The sequence below is a fragment of the Canariomyces notabilis genome (genome assembly GCF_033297395.1).
Source record: "Canariomyces notabilis strain CBS 508.74 unplaced genomic scaffold N656scaffold_2, whole genome shotgun sequence".
Taxonomy (NCBI): domain Eukaryota; kingdom Fungi; phylum Ascomycota; class Sordariomycetes; order Sordariales; family Chaetomiaceae; genus Canariomyces; species Canariomyces notabilis.
The window spans coordinates 1,743,250-1,767,328 of NW_027041824.1; the positions used below are offsets into that span (position 1 = coordinate 1,743,250).

The following is a 24,079-nucleotide window of genomic DNA, read 5'->3' on the forward strand; positions in this document are numbered from 1 at the left end:
TAATTCGCGGGAGCCGCGGGGAGCCCCTGAAGACGAAGTCTTCCCTTCCCTATAAGCTGTTTCAATATGTTGATTGCTGACGATGTTCCCAACAGCTCAAGCTCGGCGCCGAGATCTTCTACTTCGCTGGCATCACTCTCTTCCGGTCCGCCATCCTCCTGTTCTACAAGCGGGTCTGGGAGGACCGCGAGTTCCGCACCTGGGGCTTCACCATCGCCACCATCTCAGCCGCGTGGACCATCGGTTGCTCTCTCTCCGCCATCTTCCGTAAGTATTGTCGTCCATTCAAATCCCTGATTATCATTCCCCGCTGGATCAAGGACGGCTGACGCTTATCAGTGCCTGAGTGTTACCCGGCCGAGCGACTCTGGATGCCCTCGGTTGAGGGCGACTGCACGAACCTTGTCGCCCGGCAGTTCTACATCCCGATCCCAGATGTCCTGTGCTCGCTGGCCGTCTTCTCCCTGCCGATTCCCCGCCTGCTCAAGCTACACATCGACGGGTACCAGAAGTTTATGCTTCTGGTGGCCCTGCTTGTCGGGCTCTGCTCCGTCGGCTCCGGCTTCTACCACTTTTGGGTGCTGCTCAAGTTCACGCCCACGGACATGTCATACACCCTCGCCGACGTCTACACGTGGCGGGTGATCGAGCTGTTCTGTGGCATCGTGGCCGGCAGTCTTCCCGTTTTGGTAAGTAAAGTCCTATTCTGCCACTTTCTCACACCCCCCACAGCCCCAACCCCTCCCCGTGCTACCGCCATGTTCATGCCCACATCCGACCCAAAGTCCATCTGCTAAGTGCTAACCACATGTCCAAAAACAAAACAGGAGCGGCTAATCAACGAAGTCCGCTTCAACGGCACCTTCTTCTGGCCCGGCGCGCCCCATCCCAGCCCCCCGGCCCTCTTTGCCATGCCCTATCCGGGCAACAACCCCGGCCCAGACTCGGGCATTGAGTTGTCCACGCTGGCGCCTGTGTCGGCCCCTCAGGGCCAGGGCCAGGCTGCTGCCAGCACCGCCATCGCCTAAGCGTGGTGGTCGGTGTCTGGCAGCACCCGAGCCGGGCGAGCCGCGGGGGGCTGGTTGTCGTGGTGATGGTGGTGGCGGTGGTGGTGGCGGTGATAGTGCTGGTGGTGGTGGTCGCGGTGGTGGTGTCGCGCTGGTGGCAGCGGTGGTTGGGGTGGGGTGGGATGGGACGGTGGCTCCGGCTCTCGGCTTCCTTGCGGCCGCCGGCATTGCTGCTGCGCTGCTCTAAACATTTCTCCTTGGTCATTTGCGTTTTTTCGGTGCCTTTTTAGAATTTGGGCGACTACCGGTGAGGAGAGGCGTGGGCGCGGGCGAGGAAGGGGAGCCCTGGAGGGGAAGGGGGGAGGGGGGGTTGACGGCGGGGGAGGAAGTAGGCTTTTCAAGCTGCTCGGGTTCCTTTTTTCAGTCTGCATTTTTCTTCTTTTGTTTCCGTTTTAAGTTATAAACAATGAAGAGACGTGCCCCCCGGAGCGAGAGAGAGCATTGAAGTGAACGTACGTGGCGCTCCCCGTGCAATAATTCAGAACATAACGGGAGCGTCCTACACCACCCGATTCAAAGGGCAAGATAACGCTGTCCGGTATCTTTACGGTCACATTCAGTCAAGGGCGTCAGCACACAAGTCATGAGTCAACAAACAGTAAGGGTCCCATCAACAGTATGCCCCAGAGTCAAAGGTCTTTGCGGTGATACCTGGCGGTTAACTTGGCGGGTGGGAGTACATGGGGACAGCGAGCCCGCTACCTCCACTCAGTCACTCGTCACAGCCAGGGGCACAGTCGAAGCCAACGGCCTTGTTCCGTCTAGCCTGCAATCCTAATCGGCGTTTTCCCCGACCCAATCTCCAAACTCGCCCGCCTCGTGCTTCTTTTGCTTGTTTTCTCCATTCCTCCTGAGCAGGCTGCTCAGGGGTTGTGGTGGTAGTGGAGGCCGAAGAGATGGAAGATCCGTCGTCCGAGTTCGATGGACTTGCAGATGTGACGAGGATGTGAAATCATTTTCTGACGAAGACCCGCTCCCCTGAAGGTGGCGGAGACGGTTCAGAAGTCCATTTTGACTGAGGGTTAGTGGCGTTTCTTCCACAACAATCTTCTGAACTAGTCACCCAAGGCGACTGGAGCTGTCGTCTTCAGCGGTTTCCATCCTGAGAATGGCGCCGACGGGTGGCTTAGGCAGCAGAGCCGAGCGAGACCGATTGAGAAGTGAAATGACATGCCGTAGTGGACATTGCGGTAGGTAAACTTGAGCTTGACGCAGTGCTCTGACAGCGCCTTGCCGTGGACCTCCCGCAGGCGCAGGCTTGTGCAGGGGTAGATGATGAGAAGGGTGATAGTGATGAGCATCCAAAAATTGGGGTTGACTAGCAAGGCCCTGCCAAACGGTGTCTTGCTGCTTTCCGTGGTGTCCGCTGTCAGAAGCATGATCTGAGCCCAAAACAGTAGCACCGCGAAGGTGGTCAGTGAAGAATTACTGTACAAAGACAACACCCTCAAGGCGCCTGTACAGTTTGCTACTGAGGCGCCTTGAGAACCCACAGACAAGGTAGTTCAAGCCAATGGGCCCCCGACCGCCGCCTCGTCTATGTCCTTGCCAAGCATGCCGGGCAGAGGAGGAAACTTCGCGATCTTGAGAAGAGATGGCAGGGCCGACTTGGCCTGCTTGGCTCAGGCTTGCCGGTACATGCATGACCTTCTCTCCCAAGTTCTATTCGGCTATATCGAGGATGCCGTCATCCAAGCCCGAGGTTGATGGACAGTGTGGGAGCGGCGGACTCAGGAGCGTTGGTGGGAGCGTTGGGATTGATCTCAACCAAGGGCTCTGGGCGCTCTGGGCTACACCGGCATTCGCATGTCAAAAGGGGCGTCGACAAGGGTGCAGCCTCGCTATGGAAGTAGCCAGGTCCCTCAGGCGCCCTATCTTGTGTTGTTGGTGGAGCTCTTTGGGTCTTTGAGCTCCTTTGTCCTCTTTGACAGGACAAACACCCTCACCACCACAGCTAGCCAGGCAAGCCTATATAGGCTTGCCTCCCAGAGCCTCTCTGGCCATCTCTCTCTTCCTCAGATCATCAAGAGAGCCTGTTTTCCCATCTGTGTGGGTTTATCCGAGTTGGCGTCGTGCACCAAGTCCCGGCGTTCTGCTCTCCATCACGCCATGGGCCCTCCGCCCCCCGGCCAAATTGTTGAGCTTTCATCAAATGCAGATTCCCGCCACTGGCAGAGTCTCCGGGGCCGCGGGGCCTCCCAAAGCATTTGGCGTTCTTTGGGAAACGAAAGAATACTCGAAGGCACCGCTTCAGCCATTGATCTGGTCCAAGACCGCGTTTCTGAAGCAGTTTTGCGACTTCAAGTTTTCCACGGGTCGGCTGCTCCCACATGCGGTTATCCCCGCTGCTGCGTCTGTCGTGATGCCGTCGGGTGCTGGGAGGTACTGCTTGAGAGGGAACAACACCTTTCTGGTCCATCGACCCATGTCTTCCAGAAACTTGATCGCCTTTTCAACCATTATCTTTGCGGCAGCATTCATTCCCCTAGCGGTCCAGCGCTGCAGCCTGCAGGCCCCGTCGGAGAGGGAGGGGAGATGATAGAATCGCCAGTCTGAGATGGGACGATGGACACCGGGAGATTGATAGATGCCTCAACAGTTTAACTTGGCAAACAACGTCAGTATATAGGTAACTAGCTGAATGGCGAATGCGATTTTCAAAATTGTACGAGCAACTCTAAGACAGGACGAGATTATGTATTGCATCAGGCTGAAGCTCCACTGTGAGGAGGAGCCAATGAGCCTCTTGGGCAGCGTTTCAATCAGCCCGTTGGATGCCTGGACGTTTCAATCAGCCCGTTGGATGCCGGGACGGCAACCTTCTTTTGCCCAAATCAGGCGATGGAGAGCGCAGATTCCCTCCTTATTTTACCCAGCCCATTCCAGTATTCCAAGCCATCAACACACCGCGTTCGTTGAAAAATCCGTTGCTACTTTGACTCGGGGGCTGCCTCGCAACCAGTGGTATCAAGTTGGGAGAGCCGTTCCAGTTGTATCCAGTTATGCTTGGCCGGCTGGAGTCGATGGCTTCGGCATGCCCTTCGCAAACCCAGACTATCCGGAGGTCGACGGATAGCCCAACGACCACGCCGAAGGTCTACCTGGGTTAATGATCTTGAGCTTCCTGCGCCAGAACGAGTTCCACTTCGTTGTGCCTATGACAGTCGAGGACCTCGAGAGGGATCATGACAAGATTGGTCTCCAGGAATGTATTGGTCGGCCGGTAGGGAGGACAAGAATGAAGGGAAGGGCATTTTTGTCCTGCTGTAGCCTGTGTCAACATGGATCAATGCCTGGATTGGGCTCAGGGCGACGAGAAAGGTACCTTACCTTCTCTCCTCCCACATACCGGAGAGGCTGAAGGGCATGGCCCATGAGGTTTCCGGTCTTCTGGTCAACGGTGCGAAGCTGTTCGGACATGCGTCTCTTTCCAGCCTCCCTGTTCGGATTCTCCGTCTTCAGTCGCTCGACCTCTGACCCTTCGTTCCACGCAACTTAGGTAGGCTTGAAGGCTGAAGGTGCAATTCTGCCTAGTAACTTAGATTGCGCTTCTCCAAATGATTTGTGCCCAAGAGCTGGGTACCTTAAGTAAGGCATCTAAGTGGTAGCAGGATGTCAGGTTCCGGTCCCCAGCCGGAGTCGCCTTCCAAACACATAGGACGAGGGGGGTTATTCACCTCCGTAGCTCACTGGAAGTTGGAATATCGAGGGAAATAATCAAAGATTCAAGGAAACTGCAGAATTCAAGTGCCAATCGGAATTGTTGCAGCCGCTGTTTGATTTTATTTCTGGCGGTGCCTTTGTCGGGCAACATTGAAGGAGTCATGGACGGGAAACGGGGTCACACTCCACATCACACCCATATTGGCACTTCCCATTGACAACGCAGGTGCGAGCTGCCAGTGGACCCCTTCCAATTCGGGCACTACCACGCAGAAATCTCTTTGCAGATAAGTACAGCTGAGGTCTTTGGTTGTCGGAGATACCACGTTACTTAGCAGTTAGCACTTGGATTGATGTTTTATTCCGGTGTGAACTTGAAGTTGTTTGCAGCCTTTGCAGGGCATGCGGATGTATATCAGGTGGATGAATTCCAGTGCAAGGTCAAAGTATCGCGTGCACTCCCATCATAGATGGAACATAAAGAAATCTGCCACAGGGAGACTCCAATGAACATGATTTCATCGGGCAGGCAAACAGGGACACAAATCATAGAACCAACCCAGCATAGTAAAACGCTAATAAAGACAGACTTGGTCTTAGAGGCTACATAGGAGAGTGACAAAGTTGTAGTTAGATTGCATGTGAACCACAACCACACAACACAAGGAAGTCAAGGACAGAGTCACAGAAGGGTTACCTACCAGCTCAAGGACATCACATAGAGTACCTCACACACATACACATACACACTTAGCAAGATACCTACTTACACATCACACAGCACATTAATAGGTGAAACAGACATAACAGGGAAACACACACATAGGAGGGAAACACATACATAGGAATGAGGAAACAAACATAAACGCAGACACACAGCAAGGAAAACAAAGAACCAGCAAGGCAGATCACACATAAAAAGAACAGCACACAGACAACAGGCGAATGTTGTTCTACTGGGGTTGACAAGGGACAATGGAAGAATACACAGAAACAATACACAGTAACGCATTGAGGGACATTGGAACCATCAGCACATGCAGATCACAGTCACCAAAGCAAGTTTCACACAAGTCATCATGGCCAAGACAAAGAAAGAAAATCTGAAATGTACCACCCATTAATCACTTGGATCCCATGTCCCAAACCTGGCCGGGCAACAGATCCAAGGTGGTCAAGGTGGCTGGTATTTGATGTTGCGCAGCCTAAAGGGAAAAGAGCCTATAAGCAGGCTACTTTCCACAGAGAACCATGGCTGCACATGAAATGTTAGTTTTGGAAAACACGTCACATGGAGAACAGGAAGAGAAATACTGGTCACTGATCCAAGGGAACAAGCACCTACCTACCTGTGATGCATGGAGGTGGACATGGACAAGGACATTCACATAACAATGTAGGCCCAGTGAGCCTGGTCAGTAATCATGGAGAGGAACAGCAACCTTGATGGTTATCAGGCCATGAGAAGGGAGGGGAACATGAGGTGGACATGCGGGAATGTTTTGAAAAAGATGTGAGCCCAGAGATCATGATCACGTCTCATGGAGAGAAGACGTGACCTGGATCCTGGAACCCCATGGGCCCTTGGTCGGGGGTTTGATTTCCGCTCCCACTTGCAGCAACAAAAAACAGAGATGATTCCTGTGCGTGGTCAAGGGGCGATGGAAGGGAAGGGAGAGTGGTGTCGTCGTGTTGTTGACGTGTCACCGTGTTGTCGTGTCATGATGGAGTCACAGAAAAAAACAAGACAAAAAAAGCAAAGAAAGAAACCTTTCCATGTCCCTCTGACCTCCTCGCCCAGTCATCCATGGGAGGAGGATGACCAGGTGGTCGAGGAGAGGATTTTAATGTCCAGCAGGCAGTGGAGGGCAAGATCCTGGAAGACCAGGCTTGTGGCCATCTCTGCTGTGCCGAGTTGCAGGATTAACCACTTGGCAATCCTGCTCGGATTGAGCTTGAGAAAAGAAGAGAGAAGGGGAGGAAAGGTGGGAGGTGAGAGGTCATTATATACCCATCCAGGGCGGTCTGTGCCCGTCTGCGTTCTCTGGCTGATTTGCAGACGCGGGAAGTGAAGCCTCGAGACTCAGTGGTCGCGTATATGGAGGGGTATGCGGTGCAGCAGTATTGGTATGCGCCGTCGACGACAACATGGAGGAAGAGGGGGACCCACCGGGCACGGCGAGCGAGAATTCTGCAGCCAGTTTCGAACTTTCCTCCTGCAACACCATTCCAAGGCCCAGGAGACATTGGGTATTCACAAATTTCATCAGGCGAAAAGGAAGATAGTGAGACAGTTGGGCTCATGATCAAGGGGTGGGTTCCATGTCATAGGTACTGGTTTGTATCAATGACATCTGGAACTGGACGCTACTGATACTGTCATTTTCTTGCACATGGGTGTGGCAGATCAGCATGGACAGGCATAGAGGGTTCAAGGCAATGGGCTTCACAGGCACAAAATGGTCGAGTTCAAGTTGTGAGGAACACGAGAGCTTATAAGAGAGCTATCAAGTACTAGTAAATTCAAATTGAAGTTGGCTGGTTCATGTCCTCTAGCTACACTATCCTATGTGCTCTCCACCTTTTCAACGGTCTTGTTATTGTCATGGTTGAACCGGCACAAGACTGATGGTGATCTCATCAGGTAAAATTCTGAACTCCAGATGTCTTGTTCTTACGAGAGACAGAGAAAAATGCCAAAAATACACATTGTTCGATCTGCCGGAACATTCCACCACGAGATCACAGTCAATGAGAGAAAAACTTGGAATCACAGAGAAGAGGAGGGCATAAGCGGAGACAATTGGGACATGGTCATGGATTACAAGAGATTGGAATGTTTGGAATTGGCGGGAGAAGAAGGGACCCTAAAGAGGATACAGCAAGCAACTCCATGTGAGGTTTGTGTTTTACTTGAAAGAACTTGGGCGAACGGATGGTAGAAGGCACGTTGTTCTGTTTCTGTGACTCCGTCTATTCCAAGATCCCTCGCAACTAGGTAGGTACCTTAGTCAGGAATAACGATGCTTGCTGCTTTAAGAATCGGGGGTAACTGAGTGCGTTCAATTATCTTGCACTGAGACAACACGCAGAAAGGTGTGATGTGGGCTGCAGACTGGACCCGACATCACTGGATAGTAGTACTTCCCGTCAAGGGAACACATGCAAGCAATGCTTGCAACTACTACCAACAGGCGCGCCCGGACAGTACAGTCACAGCAGACCACAAGCTGAGACAACCAGTTGTGATCTAGAAACAGTTCTCGATGTGCCTTTATTCTTTGTTTTCCTTTCGAATTAGGACCTAGGTAGCGCATCTAAGTAGCTACCTACATGTACCTACTAGTACCTACCTGAACAAAGACAGTTTTCAAAACCTGTTTACCATCTCTCAAAGGCTTCTCCCGCAACCATCTGCTACTTCGCAAAATAGTCAACACCATCCACGGGAGCGCTAGCAGCCAGAGCAACAGCAGCATGTTTCGGCCCGACATATTCCTCAGCTGCAGAACCACGGGCCCCTCAACCTCCCTCTCGCCCGAGCGAGTCGCTAACCATGTCGGGCAGTCGGGACGGACAAAATTCCGCTACCCAAGCGCCCGACTGGCAGCTAGATACGTGTCGAACATAGCCGGCCAAGCGAGCAAGCACGTCAACGACCAAGAGTCCGCCGAACGAGTGTCCGTACAGCGCACCGTTGGGTAGGTATCTGAGCAAGGTCACGCCTGGGAGGGAATACGGTCACTCAAATAAACGGCTGTAGGGCCGAGTCTGTAAAAGGGAGGAATTGGTCGCGGCCTGGCTGGCGAATCTGCTACTACTAGTACGCTAGTCCTACAGGTCGTAAGCGATCTCTCCCTGAAGCAAACTCTCGATATCGTGACTGAGGCAATCTCCCACAGTGGATGGGGACTTGGTCCTCAAGCGCTATGAATTCTAGGGGAAAATACCTTGCCACTGAGCTGGGGTCTACTGGTAGTACTAGTGCGTTGACTGAGAGACAGCTGACCGCTGCCAACGTAAGAGTGGCCTGCTCAACTACACAATTCCAGGCTCTTGCGTCTCAGGGTTGCTTATCTCGCCACTGTCGAGTGGAACGGGTCGAGATGCATGGAGTGGCGTCGCCAGATATGTGTCGTCACAACTTGACAGCCCGAGGTTGGAGAAATGGCCTGTCCTCGTGGCGGCTCTCGAGGTAGGGTAGCGAGCCCCTGTGGTTCTGATGGCTAAGAAACTTGCTGTAGTTGGCTCGAATTGCTAAGGATCACAGCTGGTCTGTTGACACTCCGGCATCGAGAGCCACGGTCTTGTCTGAGGCATGTCCAGGCGTCTCCCGGTCGCTATTATAGGAGGGGACTGATGTCTCCGTCGCGAACCTCGAGCATGCAGGTGCCTTTTTCGAGGCGTCACCAACAAGGTAAGTGTATAAAGGTCGACATCGTTACAATGTGCCAAAACCCCACATGATATTGAACCTATCCTAGGTCCTAGAAAGATTGTTCCCTCGAGTCGCTGTCAACCCGTGTGCTTCTCAGCAGCAGAGCGCCGAAGTTCCCAGTTGAGACTGATCCAATGTGTACTCGCTCCGATCCAAAATGAAACCGTGACTCCTTTCCATCCGTGTATTGGCCCCTGATTGTCGCCCCCTTCCACCCAGAAACTCATCTATTTCGGATTTGTCTTCCACTCGCCGGCATCCTTGACTCCCTGGGCAACCGAGGCGACGCCGCCCTCAACGCCGGTGCCGATGTTTGCAATGCCGTCGCCGAGGGGCTTGCCCATTCCGCCTGTCGCACCGTTGACCGTCTCGCCGATACCGCGCGACGCAGCGCCCAAGACACCGCCCACCGTGTTGGCCAGGCCACCGACGGTGTTGCCGAGGGTCGAGGTGACGACCTTGCCTGCGCCTGTGATGCCGGAGTCGTTCTTGTTGTTCATGATGGAGTAGTAGGCTGATTGTTTGAACAAGGTGAAGAGACGAGGTGGTGGTGGTAGTAGTAGTAGTATGGATCTATCACTTAATGAGGTACCTTAGTATAGAAGACGGATAGAGGTGGCAATTATCACTCCCTCTGGAATCATGGCATCGTCTTATACTGCTTCCAGATCCACCACGGCATTCCGGCACTCTGAAGATCACCTGGCTTGCGTCGGCCTGGTCCCCTACTCAAAAGCTTGTTTGTCAACATTGTGGCGGCCCTTCGACGTCATATCCATGAGCTTCCCCCCTTTTCGCAGTCTAAGGCCAAGCCTCGTTGATGCTTCGGTTGGTCTTGGCAATCGACAATCGCGATGACGTCGGAAGGGAAAAGGACCAGGGCTGAGATTTGTTGCGACAAGTGCGACCTTCAATCGCTCGACGGCCGACGCCAGCTGGCATATCTCTTGGCCCAGCGGTTGAGGCTGCAGCTGAGAGTCCACATTCCACACTTGCACCGACAGTCCGACACCCCTTCAACAAGCAGCAAATGGAACGATCAATGTCTAGTGTCTACTATTCGATAAAACCCGGCCTCATCATACTACTTCGACAGCTTGCGCTTTTAACCTCTGTGCTTCGTTAAACTGAATCATATCAGCACGACTCCTTTCCAGTTGCGCTTCTATGCTTTCCCTTTCGCTCCTATCTCCTTTGAGATAGACGTGTATAACTCCTCCGGCTGCAAGGACAATGAACGCCGAGTGTATGATGCTACGGTGGTTTCAAAGATAAAGAGTCAGTCGTGTTGATCAAGCATGAAGCATCCCGTCGTCAACGGAGGGGTCGATACTGACCAAAAGACAATCATGAAGATCATTGCATTCGTCATATCATGAGCCCAGTACTCTCGCCGGATTCCCGTTCCGCGATCGATCATGCTGAGGACAAGGAAACAAAAGATGCCGACACCGATCAGGGCGACATCGAAACAGACTGTTACGGGGTGTACGGCCCGCTTTCGGTTGAAGAAGAGCAGCGATACCACTTCACCACCGTCCGTCAGGACTCCAACGGTGACCTGTGTAGCCGCAGGCAGTCAGTAAACGCGAGCCAGGTATCGCAAGGACGGTCAACCGCAGCCAAGGTGAGGAGAGAGTGGAGTGAGCCCATACCGGAACAAAAGAGGGCACGAGAATATCGACCCGGGTATGTGGCTGCGGCCTCCAATAGACGTACAACCACGCAACGAAGGACAGCGCGCCGAGTGTGTAGACCATGGACAGTAACCGCAACGAAACCTGCGCCCAAGTGAACCCGACGCTCAGCTCCCCGATTGCCCGGACTCTAGGGACGCATCTCCTCTCCTTGGGAACATCCATCCTCCGCTCACCGTCTCAGGCTGCCCTAGCGTGCCCGCCCGCCTGCTCGCCTGCGCCCTTCGCACAGCGGAGACGCGCGCCAATCAATCCCGCCCGAATAGTGTTACAAACGTCCCTCGATCGCTAACCGTTCAAGAAAAGGAGGCGCAAAACCGGGGACTTTATTGGCGCCGTACGAGTAAACAGCAGTGGTTGCTGGGATTGGGACGATGGCTGTCGGTTCTCATCAACTCATACTTCGTACTTCGGTAGCATGTTTCGATTATCGAAGAACAGAAGAAGGGAAGATACTACAACCTGCTTGCAGACCCGACGGAGAATTCACAAGCCACGGGAGCTAACCGAGGGCGTGCCATCGTGTCGCAGCCTGAAGCACCCCTGCAGAAGGATTTCTGACCCCTCCGCTTAGCAGATCTCGGACTGCCTGAGACTGGTATGTGAACCAACAAACTCCATAAATAAGGTATTTCAGCCCCCAACGGGCGGGGGGCCGGGGGCTACCAACAGTAACAAGTACTCCGTGCATGTACGGAGTACCCAGAGGATGATGAGAGTCCGTAAAGCTCGGAAAACTGTTGATCCTATCTCTAAGAATCAATCAAAGCATCAATTTCAGTTGAATCAACTGAACTCCTGACTGGTAACTTGCCCTAAGTAGAGGCACATGAACACAGAACACGAAGGTACAAATGATAGATCAGTACTTCCCGTATGCACCTTTAACACACATCCGATGATCCGAGGGCTCCATGGGAATGGATGCCTGTCACGGTCTCACGTACATTACGATTCAGGCGGAAATCTCTGCTGCTAACAATGCTAAGTATACCCTGCACGTCGAACAAAATCGGCGAAAGCCTTGGTTGTGCCAGATAAACCCCCGGCAAACGGGAGTCCGAGTCTCTGGGCAACTGCCCATACCCGGCCTCGATCCCAAAGGAAGTCCACGGCTGCTACACCGTCAGTCTCCTAGGAGCTATACCCAACGACCAACGGCTCAACGTGAACGAGGCGTTTACCCAGGTCGAAACGACCCGAAGGGCCGGTTACAGGAGACGACGGCAAAAAGTCCACACTGCACAGTGGTACGAAGTAGTGGAACTACCACAAGTACTACAGAGTCTGAGTCTCCCACCAGCTAGCAACTGTCTTCCCTTGGATCGCTGCCTTCTTGCGTGTCCGTCAAGGTAATTTTCCCTTATGTAAGTCTCCATCGAACTGATCCCATAGACCTAGGAGATAGCAATACGATGTATCGGTGTGTAAGCCTTCCGGATCTCAGACTGCCGGTTAGCGTATTTCAAGAACTGCGTTTCCGCCCGGCTGCTATATTACAGACACCGGTTCAATATGCTGCTTGCTTTGAGTCTTACTATCTGAATATCAGACAGCTGGCTGGAGATGGTAACCCCTGATAGGCAGCGCAAGGTTCTTTACCTTGATCCGGAGTAAGCAGGAATCTTAATTGTAGCAGACAACGTTACATGACTCTTCGTTTGACAGCTAGTCTTCTCTTCACTGCTGCAACAGAACGTCAATGGCTACTTAGGTCTTTGGGCAACTGGATGCAGTAAGAATGCCAGACCTTCTTAGTGGGCCACCAACAAGAATGACCAGGGCACTCTTCTTTCATATGCCCCTGACTCCCTGAGCCCATCGGCCTCTTTGGGAGGCTACATACCTAGGTAGACAAAGGCCTCTACTACCTTGCTTAGTACCTGGTAATACAGTGGGATCATGAGGCTACAATGAGGACAAGGAAGCCCAACTGGCAGCACCTACCTAGGTAAGGATTGTGTGCCATGTTGAATTCGCCATGATATGGTGTACATCGCAGGCCAGTTGCCTCGCCATCATAGTGTGCAGTTGGTAGTCCCGTAGGAGCAATATGAAGCATGTCCTAACGCTTTTGTCCAGACCACCCATCAAGATTGCTTATCCACACCACCTGAGGTCTCCTGCTAGCCATGGTAATTGTGACTCAGGGATTGGGTCTCAGCATCCTTCTCACCCTGTTCAACCACTCACTTTTAGCAGTTCCCATGCCCTCTCCGGTGCCCTCAGCTCTGTCGGCAGTAATGCCGAGTGATGCGGGTCTTACCGGTCGACGGGGCAGGTCTCGGCCCGTCCCGGCCAGGAGCCAGGCAGACTCACTACCCAGACAGCATTCATGAACCTTCCGGTCACGCCGAGGGCTGCTAATATGGGTTACTCACCGTTTTCTACCGGCATTCGAGAATCTCCCTCGATTTCTATTCAAGATTTGGGATCCAGCAGCAAAGAGACTGCCAGTGGGCGAAGATATTCGCATCCTTGAAGCTGGTAAGTGCTGATTGCATTGGAGATACTCGCCTTCCCTTTCTCGAGTTGCTTTAATATCATGCTGCCCTTGGGTTTGGAATCTGAATCGATCAAATCCTCGCAAGAAGCCACATTTTGGCGACTCGCGGCCGGATCGACTCTCCTCTCCTCAGCCACCTCGATACCACTGCAGTAATGAAGTTCTCGGTGCTCCCTAGCAATCAGAACGCAACACTGCCTGCTAGTTCAGTGGCGAGCGAGCGACTGCCTTTGGAGGCTGGATGAAGCGTCAGGAAGGACTACTAGTATGTGCTAACTGGTACTGTTGGCACTAGGTCATTTACTCGAGAACCGAAGGAGAGGAAGTCGCTTTGAAGCCAGGCCTCAAGCTCTGTACTACGCTCGGTATGTATGCAACCGCTCATGGGCATATATGCTCAGCTGCTGACTGACTCTAATCTGACTCCTAAGACACAGAAAACGAAGCCGAAGCCATGCCTCCCGCCCAAGAAGAAGCCACGCATTCCAAGAGACGGATACAAGAGACTCATACAAGGGTGCATACAGGAAGTTGGACAGGCAATGCATGGGAGACGAACAAGAGATGGGATACACATATACACAAGGGCTGGAATGCACATAAGAGCTGGAACATATACAAGAGGCGGGACATATACAAGGGATGGAATATATCCAAGAGACGGAATACACTCAATCGACCCACCGACCGACGAATGCAACAGACACACACAAGTTAAGACACACATACAAGAGAAGGGGCGTACGTACAAGAGTTGAAGAGATGGGACACACATACAGGAGATGGGACACACACGAGGAATGGAACACACAAGAGGAGGACACTCAAGAGGAGGGATATAATATATTCACAGGGCCTGGCATATATGGGACAGGTGGGAATACATCCAAGAGACGGAATATGCACATGGGACGGATCAGATCAGACGGAGTTCACACAAGAGACGAAATTGAGACGAAATCCACCCAAGCGACGAAGTAGAAGATGAGACGACATGAGAAGGGGATACAAACAAGAGAAGGACTATACGCGAAAGACGGGACATACACAAGAGAAGGGATACACACAACAAGAGAAGGAAAAAACACAAGAGAAAGAGGCACAAGGAGGGGAAACACACAAGAGGAGGGAAACATACAAGAGGGGGAAACGCACAAGAGGGGGAACATATACAAGAGACAGACGCATACGGGAGACAAGACGCATACAAGAGATGGGACACAAACACGATAATGGATACAAACACAATAATGGATACACACAAGAGAAGGGATATATAAGAGAAGGACGATACACGAAAATTCACAGAAGAGATGACACACAAGCAAGAGAAGGAATATACACAAGAGTAAAGTATATAGGTGACGGGGATGCACCAGATACAAGACGCATAAAGAGAAGCAATGCGTGTAAGAGAAGGAATACATACAAGAGAAGGAACATACACACATGATCCAAGACTGGACATAAGTACACGATCCAAGAAGCACACGATCAAGGACACGAAGATCCGAGACACATAAGAGCGCGGGCAGCAGAAACGAACGGGCGTTTACAAGAGACGGTGCAAGCACAAGGAGAAGATGACAATACATGCTATCTCTAGGCTGAGACCTTGCCCACCGGGCTATAAGAGAAGGAACGGATATATATAGCGATATCGGTTGGGATACCCCTCTCGCCGGCGTGGCGGTGAGAGGTTAAAGAGGAGGCATATACCCCGGATCATCAAACGCAAGTCTCAAAGAGGTAGACATATACAAGGCAAACGACAAGAGACAGCCACAGGGTAGGAACATTGAAGTCGCCCATCATTCGGGCTATAAGAGAAGGGACATGATGACATACATACTCTGACAGAGGTTTGGGCACCTCTCTCCGCGTGTGGCGGCAAGAGATAAAAGAGGAGGACGAATACAAGAATGAAGCATAAGGGGCAAGCACACTTTCAAGAGCTGGAATAAATCGACAACATATCCGCTAGGGCAAACCAGAGGGAAGACCAAGGATCCGGGCATGGAAGAACCGCTGACCGGAGGCTTGCAGTGGGAAACTACCAGGTAGGGAAGCGCTATTTCAAGGTGAGTTCACCCCTATACTCTTGTCGTCATTGAAGGGAGAGCATGGCAGCTGTATTACACCTGCTCTACGTCTTTTCTTCGTTGCCAGTGTTTACCATCCCAGACGGCAAAGCTCATCACAACGGCCAGTTAGCTGACCGAGGCCGGTTGTGTCTCCTGTCTACCATCGTCAGTCTTGGAAGAGAAGGGATCAGGTTGGCCATGACCCTGATCAGCGAAAACAAACTGTCCTAACATATCCCTATCTTCGCTTGTTCGTCCTTGCATGATTCATTCTTCCTCTTCCTTTTCCAGGATTTTTTTTCCCTGGTAAACATGGATAGACTGCAAGGCTTAGGTTTATCCCGTTGTCCCAGGCTATCTGCTATCTTCAACAAGCTTGTAGCGCTTGTTTGTCTTATACGTACCCTATGTGGAGTTCCAGGGCGACGCCTTATTCTGGTTCATGATGCTGTCTGAGGTGCATTGCTGACCGTTTTTCCAGGGCAGGGCCTCGGTATCTACAATACAGAGACCGAAGGGCATACAGACACCGAGTCTTTGAACCAAGAGGTGGCCTGGGAGAAACCAGAGACTTGCGGTTTCCGTAGGGAGCCCAGCCTACATTGTCTTTGGCCCGTAGCGTCTTCCGTGAAGAACCCACGCCAGGAACTCGACGGCCCGCAGCAAATTGGGAGAATCGGTTCAACAAACCCACCGTGCACAAGGTCTTTCAAGCAAGGAGGAGCGCTACCGAAATGCTGCCCAAGGCACACATAACAACCATAACAAAAGGAGGCACCAAGCCAACAACCGGACTCACCTATTCACTTATCACAACTACAGTAGCTCCAACAACCTTGTTAAGGCATGGGGGTCTCTGTCATCCACTGGCAACAATACACTTCCCCTTGACTTGTAAGTGGGGTACGAACGAAAGCACCAGTATGACCGACATCATGTCCTGTTCAACATTATGACCTATAGGGGCGCCTAGGCACTCATTACATCAGGTACGTTCCACACGGTTGTCATTATTGTTCGTCTTGCCTTCACCAGACTCAAATGTCAAGGTGAAGTGTCCCATGGATGGAGCGGCTTTGAAACTATTCGTCCTGGTTGATGGAAAGGGCTGGACTTCTGCCCTTCCGCAAGCCCCAAGCAAACAGCGACAGTGGGTACAACACCTGTGTCCCTGTGCAGACCCCTGAGCCTACGGTGCAGTTTGCCCTGTTTTATTGCAGAACTGCTACGATCTCTCCCCGGCAAGACATACTGAATCGATAAGCCCATTACCAGAGTCCAGCGCTAGTCTCGAGGGCCACCGAGAGCTTCAAACCAAGGAGAACCCAAAATATCACCCGCGAGGAGTGTTCGTGCTGAAAGACACGGTTAAGGGGTACGAAGATGATTGTATTCAGCCTTGACTTAGTTACGTCAAGACCTCGTGAGCAGCTTGAATAAGTAGATTAGTACAAGTAAGATAAACTCTGCTCCCAGATGTACTGTACTTCGCCTTGTGACAAGATAACTTGTGGTTTCTGCGCGCGAATCTAACATTTAGCAAATGTTGGTCTATACAACGCGGTCAGGATTCTACCAAAGTATGTTCTACTTTCTAGTAACTTGGTACAAGCTGACAGTCGTCACCGTTCTGTTGCGGAGTGATCCAAACCGGCACAAAACCGCTCTCTCAAGGCCAGTCTGAAGAGCTATGAATGGAGCTCCCTATGCAACGATTTAAGGCATACTGAGTTTCCTTCCTCATGAATACCTATACAATAACCCCATCCAGACTTCAGACGAACTACCCCCAACTTGATTATGCCAACACCCAAGAATGCTGCTAATACGATGCAAGCCTCATTTCCAGATCAGAAAATGAGCCCTAGATGATAGGGCCACCCGGCTACAACCTAGATTCTTCGATCCTCCAGCCTTCAAGTTTTCGACGAACGCAGCTCCATGCAGTACCTGGAAACTGTCCAGTCCACAGTGCTGGTTCTTGATCCAAATATCCTGGACACTATCTCAAATCTCAGTCTGTAGAACCGCTACAGAGTCCACCGTCATGTCCGCAACGCAGACAATCTCCTGGTGACACTTCTTGCCCACGCCCTGAGCTCGCGTGTCGAATTCCCCCAGCCCTGTGTGTCAAGATTGCATTCGTGACCGGTCCATACCAGACCAGACACATTCTGAGCAGTCTACGCCACTTCCGGAAGGCCGTACTAATACCATTGTCTAAGTCCCCTTCAGTACCCCGAGAAGTACATTCCAGTCCCAACCAAGAGATCAACCGCGGCTGTCCATTCCCATCGGAAATAGGTACCGTACCGAATGCCACACTCTCCTTTTGGAGCACCAGGAGCGCCATACAACTACTAAAGCTCAGCAGATTCCGAGCCAGCACCTTGCCGCGTCGATCCGCGCAGGCCAAGCAGCATCCTCCACCCTTTCCCGTCCTCATCCCAAACCCGCCGCCTACCATTTCTCGGCAACACTACTGAGCGGAAGCCAGTCCGCTCGTACTTTCATCAAGATATCTTTCCTTGCACCCATGCGCCACCCGTGATCTCTCTCCCGCAAGTTCGCAACGCACAGGCCGACCCACGGACAAACCGACTTGACAGACACGCCAGGCTCCAGCAAATCTCCGAGCACACCTCAACACCGCTTACCCGATCGCCGCCTGACCCCAGGCTCCTTACCATGGCGAAGAACCGAACGCGGACTGGAGGCACACATACAGTAAGAGGAGGAAGCAGGCACATACAGTCAGGGAGAATGGCACACCGGGGAAAGAGGAGTAAAGGCGGATCACCGCGCTTCCACCCAACCCCAAACGACGCAAAGGGGCAGAAAGCCAGCAACAACCTCTGCAGAGAAGATATTCCAACGCAAATTAAGCAGCCAAACAGGATAGATACAATATAACATTGCTATTTGGGAACCACAAGTCTCGGCCGCCGTTGAATGCTTTCATGCTACAGTACCTAAGTTGTCAATGTCTGTTTCTACTCCGAGTGCCCACCAGTACCTAAGTACTCAACAAACCTCCAAAACCACTGCATTATTCACGAGAGACACAGACAACAATACCATTCACAGGCTCGTGGTTCTTCAGTTTCCAAGGAACCATTCAAACAGCCCTTGTTCCAGTCCACGAATCTTGCCCGTCGAGTCCAAGACAAGGCCCTTACCGCATGCTCCCCGAAGATTTCAACCGAATCCTGTGAGTTGTTACGCAGCGCCACGCTTGCTCAACTGGGCAGGATCACAAGAGTGTCCCCGTGTCCCGTGCTCGAGCTTCAAGGCAGGTTTGAACGTGAGTTAGTTGAAGCCCTTCCCGGGTTCAGGCGAGCAATATCACGGATCAGGGCATAATCGAGACACGTCTACCACTGCAGGACCGCCTCAGGCAGCTGAAGCCAGGGACGGCATCCACGAACCGAATCCGATGAGCTCCAGCATCGGCGTCGGGATCTTCGCAAACATCGCTCGCAGCAACTCCTGGTTAGCAAGTCCAAGTTAGCCGTACGTGAGCCTGTTCAATGGTCACTTAAAAGTCCGTTAGTAAGACCACCGACGCCACATCACTACCCATCGCTTGGCTCGTCTAATCGCTTTCCTACTGCCCCCAGCTTTCCCACGTAGTCGTAGTAACTCATGGGCCAAGTAGAGCAAGCCAGAAGCGCAAGGCACCGCGAAGCAAAGGGACAAGGAGCAAGCAAGGCAGAGAGATCACGGTAAGTCCCAATCGCTCCTCAACCACCCAAACCAGCACGCCAGACGTTGCAAAGCACAATCAAGGAGAGGCACATAAGTGACGAGAAGAAGTCATTGCAGAGTAGTAGTAGGAAAAAAACCGTCCTTGGCCTGGCAGGACACCAGCCCATAATGAGTGGTCCGCCCCGAGTGGCCGAATGATCAAAAACCGTCTGAAGCCCAGGTTTGCTCTTCAAAGAATCTATCAAGATATCTCTGAAGAGTTGCCAAGTTCCTTCGCCAAATGGGCCAAGGGAAAGATCACGACGAACGCAGTTCCTCCCAATCAACCAAATGACCAGTCCCTAGCTCCTGGGGCAGACGGCATAAAGTAAGCTGTGCGCAAGATCGCGCATCCGAAACGAAAGTAAATCTTCCGAGAGAAGTGTAGACAACCGACTGGAAAAACTAAGAAAACGAAATAACGAGTTTCCTCGAGCCGTCCCATTCATTCCTTTCCGTTCTCGTTCGTCTCTTTGTCATGAGCATGCAGCCAGAAACGCTACCGAAGCAAGCAGACGACAACGAGACCAGAACGCCGAGCAATGCCAAGGACAGAGCGAGCTGCTTGATCGCAAAGAGGAGCTTGAGAAAATCGCCCCCTTCATGCTTTTCGTACCCCGGTGCGCCACCCCGAACGCCGTGCGATGAAGCCCAGAATGTAATGAGCGGAGGCAGAGCGGCATTTACTGTTTGGTCAACCTGGTTAGCACCACGTGAAGGAAGAGCCAAAGCAAAAGCAAAGCCAAAAGTAAAAGGCAAAACAATCCCGCATCAGACAAGCTTGTAAGAATTCGAAATGAACTCACAGCCATCGGACCCGGCGGCGGGGGAGGGTTGCCACCGAAGTGGCCGGGGCCTCCAAAGGGACCACCCGGACCAGGAGGAGGTCCACCAGGGCCGCCATGCGGAGGCATGCCGCCGATGTAGTGAGGCGGAGGAGGCGCAGGACGATAGGGCGTGCCCACACCAGAGTTGTTCTGAGATCGGCCCCAGGAGAGGCGGACGCGGGAGTTACCAATGGGGTAACCCTGCATTTGATTGATCGCCATTTCCGCAGCATGACGATGCACGAACTGAACGAAGCCGCAACCCTTTCCAGGAGGGATCTTGACGTAAGTAATTTCGCCGAATCCCTGGAAAAACGAGCGAAGCTCGTCCTCAGTAACGTAGCCCGAGAGACCACCAACGAAGACGGTGGTGTTGTTAGGGTCGGTGAATTGATTCATGGGTTGCATGGGGTTGAATGGACCCTGATTGAAATACGGAGGGACACCCCACATGGGAGCGCCAGCATGAGCGGGAACGGGACCCATCATGGGATTGCCACCATGGCCCTGTCCATACTGATGTGAACTATTGCGTGTTAGAAGCCGTAGTATACCACTGGGTGAGAGATGATGTCGAATTGACGTACCGAGTCTTCGGGGTAGCGGTGGAGATCCGCATGGGACGGTTTCCGCAATAGACACCCTGCATCTCAACTAGGGCGCGCTGCTGGTCCGATTCATCGCTGAAGCGCACAAAGCCATAGCCACGAGACTGGCCGGTGACCGCATCCGTCATGATTTTGGCTGACTTGCAGCTTGGGAAGCGTGATTGGAACAGAGAGACGAGCACAAACTCGTTGACCTCAGGGCCAAGGTCGCCAACGAAGATGCTATACTCCGGTCCACGATCATCGCTGGTAGGTTGACAGTTAGCAACGAATTAGCAGGCAATGTTCCAATGTTGCATAACCCTTACCGGCGATCGACTAGGCCTCCACCGGAAGCCCAGTTTAGTTTGAAGACCCGGGTAGAGCCGGGCACCGGAGTTCCATTCAGAGTTAGGGCCTTTTGGGCAGCCTCTGGAGTCGGGAACTCGATGAAACAATAGCCTGCGTTGCTATACTAGAGTCAGTAACGAAACTCCCGCGTTGGACTGTCGGAAAATCTCGATGGAGCGCCGAGAGCACACCGAGAGAACGCCGAGACAAGGCTCGGCGAATCTGTTCAATCGTGAATGGACGCGATCTAATAGAAAAAGGATAAAAATAGAGGCTCGGCAACGCGATCTGATATGAAAAGGACAAAGTGGAGCTTCGAATCGATGTCGAGACAGTGAAGTGAAGTGTATAAGGAACAAGGGGTAAGGTCTAGGAACTATATTGCTCCTTGACCAAACAACCGTAAGGAAAAGTGTATATGTCCAAGAAGAGACATACCCGGAGTTACGGTCGCGAATGACCTTGACTTGGACGTCGTTGCTCGTCAACGTCATCATGATGCCTTTCACAAAGCTCTCGTCCATCCAGTGCTCCATCTCTCCCATCCTACCCATCCTATTAGCAAGCGTCTCTGCAGACAATTGTAAGCAGTCTTACCAGAGGGTCTTGGCTCCCTCATTCTGAGCCGCAACCGGAGCGCTCACGAAGTTGGGATCACCAGATCCGTTGAGGTTGGGACCGTTGATGGGGGCGCCCGGAGGACCAGAAGGCGGGTACTCAGCCATGGTTTCTATTGACTTGAAAGTAAGTATCAGCACCACAAGGAAGGGCTTTGATGTAAGAGAAAATAAAGTAGCAACGTGAGATCATGTTTGGTGGAAGTGGTTGAGGGAATCGAGGGAGGGAATTGGTGGAGGGAATCGGTTGAGGGAATCGCGTGATGGAATCAAAACATTGCCCGATATCGGGCAATGGAATGGGCCAAAGGATGAATCAAGGCGACCAGGCAAATGACGCTGGAAACCTCACCTGATCGGTCGCTCGCCTGAAACCAAGCTGAGAAAGCTAGCAGAATGGGTAGGTAAGGAAGAAGAGAAACAGATTGCTGAGTGAAGACCACAGTTGATGGGAGAGGTTGATGGAAGAAAGTTGATGGGAGAAGTGGATGGGAGAGGTCAGTGGATTCAGGTTGTTGGAATTAGGCAAGAAATTAATCAAGACCGACCAGCTTATGATTTTTGGGAACCAACTTGGTCGGTCGCGGTGCTGAAAAAGAAGCTTGAGATGATCGCCGATATTGACAGACAAGGAGAGAAGGAAATCGATGTCAAGACCATGAGAGAACTTACCTCAAGTCGATGGATATCCTCTTGTGGCGACAGAGTGCGCGATGGGTTCGTGATGGAATTGGGAATGGAGTTGTGCTGGAAAATCTAAGACGGAGAAGTGTGGTTAGCAAAGTGGGAGGAGGAAGAGGGAGGAGTGTAGGGCTTGATATGGAGGGCAAGAACGGGGTCTGGGTATAGCCACGTGCCCTAGCGCGTGACTGTTCGTCCAAACACAATGCTAAAGCTAGAGGGAGGAGCGATAACGATAAGGGGGAGAACAGCATAGCTCAAAGGGATAGAGGTAGGAACGAGTCCGGGCCATAGTCACGAGTACTAGCTCATGACAGTTCGTCCGAATACAATCCTAAAGCCAGAGGGGACAGCAATAACGATAAGGGGGAGAACAGCATGGCTCAGAAAGATAGGGGCAGGAACGAGTCCGGCCTATAGTCATGAGCACTAAGCGCATGACAGCTCGTCTGAATACAATACTAAAGCCAGAGACCGTCCTATAGGGGAGTGATAACGATAAGGGGGAGAGAGCATAGCTCAGGGGGATAGAGGCAGGAACCAGTCCGGGCTATAGTCACGAGCACTAGCGTGTGACTCTTCATCTGAACATAGTACTGAACCGCGGATTGTCACATGGTAGAGCGATAACGATAACGGGAACAAGTATGGCTCAGGAAAGAGAGGCAAGAGCGAGGTTGGGTTATAGTCGCGTGGATTGACACCGAACATTCGTCTGAACCTAGGGCTTGATCGTGGAACAACAAAAATAGGGGGAGCGATAACGTCAACGATGGGAACTGTGGGGCTCAGGAAAGAGAGGCAAGAACGAAGTTGGGGCATAGCCACGTGGACTGACACCAAGTATTCGTCCGAAGCTAGTGCTAGATCAGGAGACAGGAAAATCAAGGGGAGAGATAACGTCACGAATGGGAACTGTAAGGCTTCAAGGAGAGGGAGACAAGGACGAGGTCAGACGATAGAAATATAGACCATCAAGTGGACGACAACATAACGTTCGCCTGAGCCTAATGCAGCACGTGGACTACATGCACTATCCGTCCCAATATAGCGCCAGAGGTGAGGGTACGATAGGGGAAGCAATGGCAATAAGGGCAATAACGGAGGGGTTAAGGAAAGGGAGGAAAGGACGAAGTCAGGGGCCAAGATCACGTAGACCAGCACATGGACTGCCACATCATACTCGTCCAAACTTGAGAATATAGGAGATAGGTGAGTGACAATTAATAAGGGCAGAACTGAAGGGCAGAGAAATGTAGCAGAAACGAATTTGAGCTTTCATCACTGAGACCATCCTGTGGACTACCAGCATCATTCGCCCAAGCTTAGTCCTAGACCAAGAGCAAGAGCAGTCAGGCTATAGCGGGTAGACTACACTTAAAGGCCATCTGAATCTAAGCTGTCACTGGACATTAAGCCAATAGACGTAGTTTTCTGGACTCGTCCTGTCACTGACAGGAAGCCACGTCTAACCGCGACGGGAGAGCTGTAGATTACAAGAGCCAGGTGGTAGTGTCAACGTTGAAGCTCCCAGACAATTGCCGTCACTTGTCCGAACATAATGCCAGATAAAGGGAGCAACAACAGGATGTATATCATATTCGAAGATCAGAAGCAGGAAAGGATGAGAGCTAATGTACGGCAGGTGGCCGTCGACTGATTGTAGTGCCTAATCATGGAAGTAGTGCTTTGTCTTGACACGTTAAAGGCAGGCAATGGAGCGAGACAGACGAAGAAATCCAGTGTACTACACATAGCCTTCGTCTGATTATAAGAGAATACCAATGCCCCAGCCCTGACTTTTTAAGATAAGA

The 24,079-nt window shown here is 52.0% G+C and overlaps 5 protein-coding genes across 5 annotated transcripts in view; 2 read left to right on the forward strand and 3 right to left on the reverse strand.

Moving 5' to 3' along the window:
• The window catches only part of N656DRAFT_811516 (uncharacterized protein), a gene marked incomplete at its 5' end in the record, with an annotated part of 1,830 nt that extends 653 nt beyond the window's left edge, over positions 1-1,177 (forward strand). The window contains 2 exons of the mRNA XM_064818374.1: positions 102-267; positions 340-1,177. Coding sequence (XP_064674171.1) covers positions 102-267; positions 340-797 — 624 coding nt within the window. The 3' untranslated portion in view covers positions 798-1,177. The remainder of the gene's footprint in view (positions 1-101; positions 268-339) is intronic.
• Positions 1,178-2,659: 1,482 nt separating this feature from the next.
• On the forward strand, positions 2,660-3,732 carry N656DRAFT_260209 (uncharacterized protein). Its single transcript, XM_064809036.1, has one exon. It carries the CDS (start codon positions 2,874-2,876, stop codon positions 3,621-3,623), a length of 750 nt encoding a protein of 249 aa, XP_064674172.1. The 5' UTR covers positions 2,660-2,873; the 3' UTR covers positions 3,624-3,732.
• Positions 3,733-9,186: 5,454 nt separating this feature from the next.
• Positions 9,187-10,022, reverse strand: N656DRAFT_774908 (uncharacterized protein). Its single transcript, XM_064814368.1, has one exon. It carries the CDS (start codon positions 9,666-9,668, stop codon positions 9,396-9,398), a length of 273 nt encoding a protein of 90 aa, XP_064674173.1. The 5' UTR covers positions 9,669-10,022; the 3' UTR covers positions 9,187-9,395.
• A 219-nt stretch (positions 10,023-10,241) lies between these two features.
• Positions 10,242-11,198, reverse strand: N656DRAFT_260274 (uncharacterized protein). Its single transcript, XM_064809037.1, has 3 exons — positions 10,824-11,198; positions 10,506-10,729; positions 10,242-10,422 (listed from the first exon to the last, which is right to left on the reverse strand). The coding sequence occupies exons 1-3, from the start codon at positions 11,028-11,030 to the stop codon at positions 10,248-10,250; spliced, it is 606 nt and encodes a 201-aa protein (XP_064674174.1). The 5' UTR covers positions 11,031-11,198; the 3' UTR covers positions 10,242-10,247.
• Positions 11,199-19,885: 8,687 nt separating this feature from the next.
• Positions 19,886-21,692, reverse strand: N656DRAFT_701603 (RNA-binding domain-containing protein; the record flags this gene model as incomplete). Its single annotated transcript, XM_064810955.1, has 5 exons — positions 19,886-20,555; positions 20,617-20,883; positions 20,946-21,086; positions 21,406-21,513; positions 21,565-21,692. The coding sequence occupies 5 exons, from the start codon at positions 21,690-21,692 to the stop codon at positions 19,886-19,888; spliced, it is 1,314 nt and encodes a 437-aa protein (XP_064674175.1).
• Positions 21,693-24,079: the final 2,387 nt, after the last annotated feature.

Coding starts and splice junctions, on each gene's coding strand:
- N656DRAFT_260209 (XM_064809036.1), top strand. CDS start 2,874: ATGTCAAAAGGGGCGTCGACAAGGGTGCAGCCTCGCTATGGAAGTAGC.
- N656DRAFT_774908 (XM_064814368.1), bottom strand. CDS start 9,668: ATGAACAACAAGAACGACTCCGGCATCACAGGCGCAGGCAAGGTCGTC.
- N656DRAFT_260274 (XM_064809037.1), bottom strand. CDS start 11,030: ATGGATGTTCCCAAGGAGAGGAGATGCGTCCCTAGAGTCCGGGCAATC. Junction 10,730..10,823: donor TCGTGCCCTCTTTTGTTCCG/GTATGGGCTCAC, acceptor GCGGCTACACAG/GTCACCGTTGGAGTCCTGAC. Junction 10,423..10,505: donor ATCTTCATGATTGTCTTTTG/GTCAGTATCGAC, acceptor AAACCACCGTAG/CATCATACACTCGGCGTTCA.